This window comes from Lynx rufus, unplaced genomic scaffold (assembly GCF_022079265.1).
Source record: "Lynx rufus isolate CCGP_SWC_20201006 ecotype Redwood Valley unplaced genomic scaffold, mLynRuf1.p SCAF_18, whole genome shotgun sequence".
Taxonomy (NCBI): domain Eukaryota; kingdom Metazoa; phylum Chordata; class Mammalia; order Carnivora; family Felidae; genus Lynx; species Lynx rufus.
The window spans coordinates 28,782,107-28,791,830 of NW_025814832.1; the positions used below are offsets into that span (position 1 = coordinate 28,782,107).

At 61.0% G+C, this 9,724-nt stretch overlaps 1 protein-coding gene across 1 annotated transcript in view; it reads left to right on the top strand.

Moving 5' to 3' along the window:
* UBE2O (ubiquitin conjugating enzyme E2 O) overlaps positions 1 to 8,754 on the top strand; it is a 57,198-nt gene extending 48,444 nt beyond the window's left edge. Inside the window, exons 10-18 of the mRNA XM_047081330.1 lie at positions 210 to 364; positions 629 to 741; positions 834 to 962; positions 1,582 to 1,671; positions 2,742 to 3,438; positions 3,707 to 3,843; positions 5,977 to 6,180; positions 6,291 to 6,348; positions 6,513 to 8,754. Coding sequence (XP_046937286.1) covers positions 210 to 364; positions 629 to 741; positions 834 to 962; positions 1,582 to 1,671; positions 2,742 to 3,438; positions 3,707 to 3,843; positions 5,977 to 6,180; positions 6,291 to 6,348; positions 6,513 to 7,183 — 2,254 coding nt within the window. The 3' untranslated portion in view covers positions 7,184 to 8,754. The remainder of the gene's footprint in view (positions 1 to 209; positions 365 to 628; positions 742 to 833; positions 963 to 1,581; positions 1,672 to 2,741; positions 3,439 to 3,706; positions 3,844 to 5,976; positions 6,181 to 6,290; positions 6,349 to 6,512) is intronic.
* Positions 8,755 to 9,724: the final 970 nt, after the last annotated feature.

Consider the following 9,724-nt stretch of genomic DNA (forward strand, 5'->3'; position numbering starts at 1 on the left):
CTGGGAGTGGGGCCGGCAGGTGGCGTGGAGGCACCGTGTGGCCCCGAGTCTGGCCTCCGGGACCGCGTTCACCGGGCTCTCCCAAACGAGGCCTCAGAGGAGGTCCCGGGGCACGGGACATGGGGGGGAGCATTCACGGACCTGTCTTTCCTCCTTCTTTCCTTGCCTGTTGCGTGTGGCCCGGCTGACCGGATGCACCGCGCCTGCAGGGTGGCGGTGGAGGTGGTGACCACCATGACCTCGGCAGACGTGATGTGGCAAGACGGCTCCGTGGAGTGCAACATCCGCTCCAACGACCTCTTTCCCGTGCACCACCTGGACAACAACGAATTCTGCCCCGGAGACTTTGTGGTGGACAAGCGAGGTAGTGCCGGCCCCAGAAGGCCTCCCAGCCGAGGGCCTGGGCAGGGCTTGGGAGGGAGGGGCCGGAGGCCTCGGGCTCAGGGAGGAGACACCCCCTTTGAAGAACTTCTTCAAGGACTGGGGCAGCCTTCTCTGGCCTCTGCCAGCCTGGCCAGAGGACACGGGTCCTGTGCCCTGTGCCCCGCGATGTAGTGGCGGCGGGCGGTGGGGGGGGCGCGGCAGGGCTCCTTAGCCCTGAGTCACGTTCCCTCCTCCGGTTTCCCAGTCCAGACCTGTCCAGACCCCGCCGTCTACGGCGTGGTGCAGTCTGGGGACCACGTGGGCCGCACCTGCATGGTGAAGTGGTTCAAGCTGCGGCCCAGTGGCGATGACGTGGAGGTATGCGCAGCCCCCGCTCCTTCCTTCAGGGTGGGCTCTGGTGGGCTGGCTGTAAGGCCCGTGGGCTCATGACAACCCATCCCGTGCTCCAGCTGATTGGAGAAGAGGAGGACGTGAGCGTCTACGACATTGCTGACCACCCAGACTTCCGGTTCCGCACCACGGACATCGTCATCCGCATCGGCAATACTGAGGATGGAGCTCCTCACAAGGAGGATGAGGTCTGCCCCCCCCCCACCCCCCCCAGTTCACGGCCTCCATGCCGGCTCCCCGCCCCAGGCAGCATCTGCGATCCCTGGAGGTGCCACCGGGTGGCTCCAGGAGACCAGACCTGCAGGTGTCCTCTGGGCTCCGCGTGCCCTCGCGTGCGCCTCCACAAGGATTTGCCTGCCCGTCCGGATCAGACTGCACGTAGCTGCTCCCTGAGCCCCAGTGGTTCTGTTTAGTGGGGAAGTCCGACTCCTGGTCCTGAGTGCCGTGGGGGCACCGGAGAGGCTGGGGGAGGGGGCGTCCAAGCCCTGCCTTGGCGAGCAGGTGGGAACATCGGGTGGGGTCAAGCCGAGGAAGAGCAGGAACCCCGTCCCGAGAAGGTCGGGAAGCCCAGGGAGGGCAGAATGCTGAGCGGGAAGGGAGTTAACAGGGGCTTGGTGTCTGGCTGCCGGTGCCGGAGCCAGAGGGCCCCACGCTTGAGCTGCTCACCCTGTGCGGCCTCGGGCTGGCACCCGTGTCCCTTCTCACGGCCTCGCCCTTGTCACCCATTGCCGGAGCTCCCTTTTGGAGGTGATCTGGCCCTCACCCTTCAGAGAGATGCTCCCTTGACCCTGTCCCGTTGCCCTGCAGCCATCAGTTGGCCAGGTGGCCCGTGTGGACGTCAGCAGCAAGGTGGAGGTGGTGTGGGCTGACAACTCCAAGACCATCATTCTGCCCCAGGTAAGCCCCTGCTGAGGCCCAGACCGTAACCGTGGCAGCCGGGCTGGGAGCCGTGGCTCGTCTCCTGTCCCTGCTCACAGAACAGGGAGACAGGCTCTCGGGTCTTCCCGGTGAGGGTCTCTTCTTTGGGGCGTTTGGGTCTCAGAGCACCTGAGAGGAAGGAGCTGTCCCATGCAAAACTGTGGTGTGGGCAGTCCGGAGAACAGAGGGGCAGCCCACAGCTGGCCCGTAGTCTTGTCCCACCTGGAAGGTTCCCCAGGTTGCCAGGTGTGTGCAGATTTTCACAAGCTTTCCAGATTTGCCTGTGTCCCCATCTCACTGTGCTGAGAAACACAGGTTACTTCCTATAGGAGATAGAACCTTTCCCACCAACAGTCCTAGGAAAACTTTTCACACGTCAGCAAGAGGAAGGAGAAGAGCTGGGCCCCAGTCCCAGCCCCTGCTGGTGGGCTCTGAGCAGCAAAGCTACTCTCAGTACCGTTTCCCTCCCCCCTTGTGTGAGCTGATCTGCACGCCCCAGCTCCCCTCTCCTGGCACCTTCATGGGGTAGAGGAGGGAGTGACTCACTCACCCCCTCGTCCGGGCGGCCATTCCAGGGTACGGGAACAGGATGTGACACAGGCCGGCTCTGCTGAACCTCCCCCCCCCCCCCGCCATTGCACGTTCTCAGCTACCCGTGCAGCCCCACAGAGGTGGCTGACCTGAATCCTCTAGGGGAGGGGCCGGATTTGCCATCAAGGTCAAATGGTGGCCAAGGGGTGCACACAGGGGCAGGGGAGGCTGGAACAGCCTTTGGCTGTTGGTTGGGGTTTTGAGCTCCGCCCCCCTCCCCCCCCCGCAGTGGGTGTGGGGCAGGCAGAGGCGCCTTCTAGAGACCCGGGGACCAGCTAGTGCAGAGAGACTCAACTGTGGAGTCGAGAACAGGAGAGGGGGAACAGGTGGAAGGGGCCTGCCGAGGCCTCAACGCACCCAGTCACCATCAGCTCTGAGGGTCGGGACGGGCCGCAGAGTGAGGGCCCCAGAGCGCCCAGCAGAGCCTCTCTGAATTGCCTTTCTTCCCCCACCCCCAGCACTTGTACAACATCGAGTCTGAGATTGAGGAGTCGGACTATGACTCGGTGGAAGGCAGCACCAGTGGGGCGTCCTCGGATGAGTGGGAGGACGACAGTGACAGCTGGGAGACGGACAACGGGCTGGTGGAGGATGAGCACCCCAAGATAGAGGAGCCCCCCATCCCGCCCACTGAGCAGCCGGCGGCCCCTGAGGAGGACAAGGGGGTAGTGATCAGCGAAGAGGCTGCCACGGCCGCCATTCAGGGGGCCGTGGCCATGGCTGCCCCCGTGGCTGGGCTGATGGAGAAGGCTGGCAAAGACGGGCCCCCGAAGAGCTTCCGGGAGCTGAAAGAGGCCATCAAGATCCTGGAGAGCCTCAAGAACATGACTGTGGAGCAGCTTCTGACAGGCTCGCCCACCTCCCCCACAGTGGAGCCGGAGAAACCGACTCGGGAGAAGAAGTTTCTAGATGACATCAAGAAACTGCAGGAAAATCTCAAGAAGACCCTGGACAATGTGGCCATCGCAGAGGAGGAGAAGATGGAGGCGATGCCAGACACGGAGCGCAAGGAGGAGAAGCCGGAAGGGCAGTCACCCGTGAAGGCCGAGTGGCCCAGCGAGACCCCGGTGCTCTGTCAGCAGTGCGGCGGCAAGCCCGGAGTCACCTTCACCAGCGCTAAGGGCGAGGTCTTCTCAGTGCTGGAGTTCGCGCCCTGTGAGTTCACCTTGTTTTTGTTGCCAGATCTGGAGGCCGGTGGCCAGCTGCCGCCTGAGGGGAGGAGGCCATGTCCCCGGTGTGGTCACTGGTGCCGATGCCAGGCTGGCGGGTGCGAAGCGCGTGGGGTTATCCCCCCGTCGGGGGCGCACACCCAGCAGCCGGCCGCTCCCTCGGGGCCAGGCTTCCCAAGGGCGGCAGCTGTGTTTCCAGATAGAGCTCTCAGGGGCTTGCCGTTAGCGATTGACCGCTCTTTCTTGCCTTGTAGCAAATCACTCTTTTAAGAAAATTGAGTTCCAGCCTCCGGAAGCCAAGAAGTTCTTCAGCACAGTACGGAAGGAGATGGCGTTGCTGGCTACCTCGCTGCCTGACGGCATCATGGTCAAGACCTTCGAGGACAGAATGGCAAGTAGCCTGGCGTGGGCCTGGCGCGGGCGGCTGCAGACGTGCTCGTGTGGGTGCTTGGTACCCAGGGGGCCGCGGGACCCGGCAGCACCTGGGAGGCCGTCCGCACCCCTCACGGGGCAGGAGCCCCGCACGTATGTCCGGATCGCATGGTTCCTCCCTTTCTCCCTCCTGTTAAAAGTCAGTTTTGAAGCACAGAGCTTTACCTGAGTCCTGTTCTCTTGAAATATTACAACGTTGTGGAAAAGGCGAAAGTTGCCTTTGGGCAATCCTCACCCCGCCCCTGGGAGTCACGACTGAGTTTTGTGGGTCTCCTTATAGGAGACCCTCTTTTCATGTCTTTACCTTCTCGTGTGTCCCCGTAAACACTTCGTGTGATTTGTTTTACGTGAACAGCCCGTCCTCGTACATGTCACCTGCGGGTTGCTTGTTTCACTCGATCGGGTAATTTTTTAGACCCACCCCCCATGTTGATGGATGTCGATCCAGTCCGTTCTTTTTCAGCTACAGAATAGCGTCCCGTCACGCGGCCATGCCGCATTGCGTTTTCCACTCCTGTCTTCATGGCTCAGGCCCAGGGTTGAGTCCTGCCACCAGAGGCCGTGTGAGCACCTCCTCGTTCCAGGCGCAGGCCATCCCGGTCCGCCTGGCCCCTCATTTATCCAGCACACTTACCAGGCGCCTGCTGTGTGCTGGGCCTCGTGCGAGACCCTGAACCCTACTCTGACCTGGGCCCCAGCCCAGCCCTGGTGAAAGGGGCCCCAGGACAGAAGAGAGGCGCTGTTCAGACCTTCTTGCCGCAGGCCGGAAACCGCAGAGCAGGGCTGGGGTCTCCACAGGGTCGGTGCTGCTCCGGGTTCTTAACGACACTTTGGCTTGTTCTTGGATTTTAGTAAAACTTGTGAAATTCCCGGCTGGTCTCAGCTGTGCTGACGGAAGGGACTCGCATGTTTTCCAAGTCTCACTCGGAGGGACGGGGAAGTAGTGCCTTCTCTTGAGGCCCACAGGGCGGCCGCGTGAGAAAGCGCGGGAGAGGGTGCTGTCGGTCCAGTCGGCACTCCGCCCTCGCCGTTCTGTCACCCCGTGTTCCGAGCACGGGTCTGGCTGCCGATGCCGCCCGTCCGCCGGCATGCACCCAGATCTTGAGCATCTGTGGGGCGTCTGCCCGGTGACTTAGTGACCGGAGTCTCTGGCGCTCTGCCACCGTTTCTGCTGGAATTCCAGATCCCCTATCCCTCCGGTTCCCAAAAGCAGGTAGAGCCTTGCCGCCCTAGGATGTCCTTTCATTTTCTAACTGGTTGTGATTATTGTTGGTCTTCATGGGGGTGGAGGTCAGGGCAGGTGTTTTAAAGAGTGAAAATAAAAGTAATGAAGGGCTCCTGGGTGACTCAGTCGGTCAAGTGTCTGACTCTTGGTTTTGACTCGGGTCGTGATCTCACAGTGGTGAGATCGAGCCAGCCCCATCGGGCTCTTCGCTGACAACACAGAGCCTGCTTGGGATTCTCTCTCTCTCTCTCTCTCTCTCTCTGTCTCTGTCTCTGTCTCTCTCCCCGCCGCTCTCCCTCTCTCTCTCCCTCTCCCTCTCCCCTTCCCTCTATCCCTCCCCCTCTGCCCCTCCTTCGTTCATGCTCTCTCTCAAAATAGATAAATAAAAAAAACTTTTTAAAAGGCAGAAAGAGGTTAAGCGGCCGACTTCAGCTCAGGTCACGATCTCGCGGTCTGTGAGTTCGAGCCCCGCGTTGGGCTCTGTGCTGACAGCTCAGAGCCTGGAGCCTGCTTCGGATTCTGTGTCTCCCCCTCTCTCTCTGCCCCCGCCCCTGCTCAGGCACCATCTCTCTCTCTCTCTCTCTCTCTCCCCCTCTCTCTCCCTCTCTCTCTCTCTCTCTCAAAAATAAACATTAAAAAAAATATTTTTAATAAAAAAATTTTTAAAAATTAAAGTAATGACTTAACGGAAAAAACAGCCTGGTAAAATAAACACAACTTTGGATAATTCTATTTACGCCTGGAGTTAAAAGATGCCGCGTGGCTCTGCACGGAGGTATTTACGTTTAGCTTCTCCATAGCTGGTGGTGTCTGGAGCCCCCCCCCCCCCCCCGCCGACCTCAGCCCTCCCTCCCTCCCTCCCTCTAGGACCTCTTCTCAGCCCTGATCAAGGGCCCCACTCGCACCCCCTACGAGGACGGCCTCTACTTGTTTGACATCCAGCTCCCCAACATCTACCCAGCCGTGCCCCCCCACTTCTGCTACCTCTCCCAGTGCAGTGGCCGCCTGAACCCCAACCTGTATGACAACGGGAAGGTGTGCGTCAGCCTCCTGGGCACCTGGATCGGAAAGGTGACTACGGTGCCAGGAGCCGGGTGGGAACGGGGGAGGGCGGGGGGGGGGAGGGGGAAGGCGGGGTGTCGGGGCCGGAGCTGATGAGGCTGTGCGCATGTGCGTTCCAGGGCACAGAGAGGTGGACGAGCAAATCCAGCCTCCTCCAGGTGCTCATCTCCATCCAAGGTACGGCGGGCAGGGTGCGGGGCGCCGGTGGGGAGAGCCGCTGGAGGGTGCGGTGCCGCTGGCCTCCGTGTCCTCCCCGTCCCGCCTGTGGCTCTGGCCGTCCCTGGAGTTGTCGGGCCGGCCCTGACGGGCTTCTCACCCCCCACCCCCACCCTCACCCCCAGGTCTAATCCTGGTGAATGAACCGTACTACAACGAGGCGGGCTTCGACAGCGACCGGGGCCTGCAGGAGGGGTATGAGAACAGTCGCTGCTACAACGAGATGGCGCTCATCCGCGTGGTGCAGTCCATGACCCAGTTGGTGCGGCGGCCGCCCGAGGTCTTCGAGCAGGAGATCCGGCAACACTTCAGCACCGGTGGCTGGCGGCTGGTGAACCGCATCGAGTCCTGGCTGGAAACCCACGCCCTGCTGGAGAGGGCCCAGGCGCTGCCCAACGGGATCCCCAAGGACAGCGGCTCCCCGGAGCCACCCGCCGTGGCCGAGCTCTCAGACTACGGCCGAGAGGAAGCTGAGGACGGAGGGCTGTTCCCCGGAGAGGCCTCCCAGGGCTCAGACTCGGAGGGCGGTGCCCAGGGCCTGGCCTCGGCCAGCAGGGACCGCACAGACCAGACTTCGGAGGCAGCGCCCGACGCCCCGGTGCCCCCCAGCGTCAGACCAAAGAAGCGGAGAAAGAGCTACCGGAGCTTCTTGCCCGAGAAGAGCGGCTATCCTGACATCGGCTTCCCTCTCTTCCCACTCTCTAAGGGTTTCATCAAGAGCATCCGGGGTGTCCTGACGCAGTTCCGGGCCGCTCTGCTAGAAGCGGGCATGCCTGAGAGCGCGGAGGACCAGTAGCCGCCAGCCCTTGAGGAAGAAGCGTCACGTGGGGAGAGGCCAGCCGCTGCCCGCTCGCTCCCTCCCCCGGAACCTTCCATCTTCCCGTTTTCTCCTCTGTCCCCAACGCGAAAGCCCCTCGCTGCCCTCTCCCCGAGGTGAGTTTGATGCTGAAGTGCAAGAAGTTTCATGAGATGCTGCCGTTTCTTTTCCGAAGCAATCTTCCAACGGGCCGGTGCCCTGTGGCAAAGAGAATCTGAAACCTGTTGCTGATTTTCCACTTGTCACCCAGGCAGAGCGTCCCGGCACTTGCTCCCTCGCCGTCCCCATCTCAAGGCGGAGGTGGGGTCTTCCTAGGGCCTGGCTCGGGGGCTCCCTCTGCCCCACGAGCCGTGCAGCTCAGCCGCAGGACGAGTGGGTGTGCCTTGCATGAAGTGTGGGTTGCTCCAGCGTTTCCCCCCTCGTCCCTTTCAACCTCTTCGGTGCCCCATAGCGTCCCCGTTCCTGGGTCCTCCCGCTGCCACCGCCACCAGATCCTCCCTTGTCTCCCCCCCCCCACCCCCTTCCATCCCCAGCTGGGGAGTTGTGGCTGCCGTCACCGACTCCTGGCTCTGCTCTGGACCTTTCACAGGATAACCCTCAGGCTGTTGAACTTGCTCTCTCAGAGAGGTTGGGACCAGGCTGGGTTCAGGGTGACACCCGGGAGAGGTGGTGGTGGCCCTTGCGCATAACATGGAATGAGGACCAGGTTGCTGCTGGAAAAGAAGACAGCTGTAGGTGCCTTGCTCTTGCGTCCCAAGAGGCTGGGGGCTCCGCAGTGCTGGCATGCCGGCCTCACCGCTTGGGCCGAAGCCGGTCTGCTCCCTGCCCCGTCCCGCCCCGGGGCCCTAGGAGGCAGGGCAGCGGCACAGACAAGGCCGGGGCAGGTGCTGGGGCCCCTCCCGCAGACTCTGCCCCTCCCACCATCACATGCTAACCCTGGGAGGTGACATAGAAGGAACCGGCCCGCGCGCGCGCTCTCTCTCTCTCTCTCTCTCTCTCTTTCTCGGTTGAGGATGAGGCCTCCTGTTGCTTACAAACTCTGCAGGCTCAATCTGGGGAGAGAGAGGTGGCCGACAGGGGTTCTCCTCCCTCGCAGAGACAGGCCCAGAGGTTTACAAGTTTTCTAAGCTTTTGATAATGTGAAGCTCCAGGTTAAGAGGATGCTGTTGAGCACATTGCAGCTATGTAATTTTTGGTGTATGTATGTAATATTTAAGGTTGAAAGAAAATAAATCTCAAAAGCAAAGATATTAACTCTTATTAGAAAAAAAAAGACAAAAAAAAAAAAGAAGCCAAAGCATGATGCGTCTTGTCCGCCTTCCGCTGGCCCCACGCCTGTGCTGTGCCGTAACCACCCGGCGGGCAGCGGCCGCAGGGAAGGACGGAGCCGGGCCGCGGCATTTGGAGCCCTGAGTCGGTATCTTGTTTGAGAAACATCTAGAGTGGTGGGGCTGTGCTTCCCGGTGCGTTGTTCATGTGGAGATGTGAATGCCTACTGCTTACGATATCTGTATAAAGTGCTGTGTGATTAAACTTTTTTTTTACTTGCATTTTTTTCGTTTGGCTCATTACAATGTACAAAAAAGACAAGGTGGCACCATTAAACCTGCCTCTGCCATTCATCTGGGCTCTGTCGCCTTTCTTCCCCTCTGGGGCACCTCACGCACACCCCCCCAGGGGAAGGCAAGACCGGTTGCCAGGAAGGTTCACGGCAGCGGCACCTTGCACCCACCCGGTCTGCTTCCGCGCCTTCTGCGCGTCCGGTCCTAGGACTCACGGGCGTCCGGGGGCCGGGAGCCCGGGATCTAGTTCAGCGGGTCAGTGCTGTTGTTCGAGGGCAGGGCTCGCGTCCCGTTCTTCAAGGGCCAGTGTTGGGCAATGTCTGCCAGCAGCGGCTGGGGTCCCAGGGGCCTGTAATTGACCGGCCCGGCCAGGTCAACTCCTTCCAGATGCTGGGGGAGCAGACATCCGACCTGGGCTTTACGCCAAAACGGGGACCAGCTTGGGGGCCTGGTATGTGCCCCTCCTGCTGTTTCCTTTTAACTCCTGCCCATGGGGGGATAGGGGCAGGGTAGGGTAGAGGAGGTGGAGGAGGCTGGGGGAGCCCTAGAGCCCTCACTGGAGGGATAAGACTCCTTTCCAAAGGGAGTAACTACCTCCCATTTTGACTTTGTTGCCAATTTCCCTAATGCCCCTGAAATCGGAGACATTTTCCCTTTTTGCGGAGACTAACTGGCTGTGTGGCCCCGGGTAAGACACTAGATCTGAGTGTCTGTCTTCCATATGGGGTTAGGCAGTTGGCTGAGCTCCCTGGCTTCTTCCAGGCCAAAGGCGGGATGATCACTGGGGCAGGGCCCTAACCTCCGCAAAAAAAAAAAAAAAGGAAAACCCGGACCAGCCCTGGTCCCGTGCCCACCACCAAAATGACTATTAGCAGGGGTCAGTACCCTGCTGTGTCCAATCCAGGAGGCACCACTGGGCATCGCTGACGTTAAGTTCTAGACCCCACTCCCTCCCCAA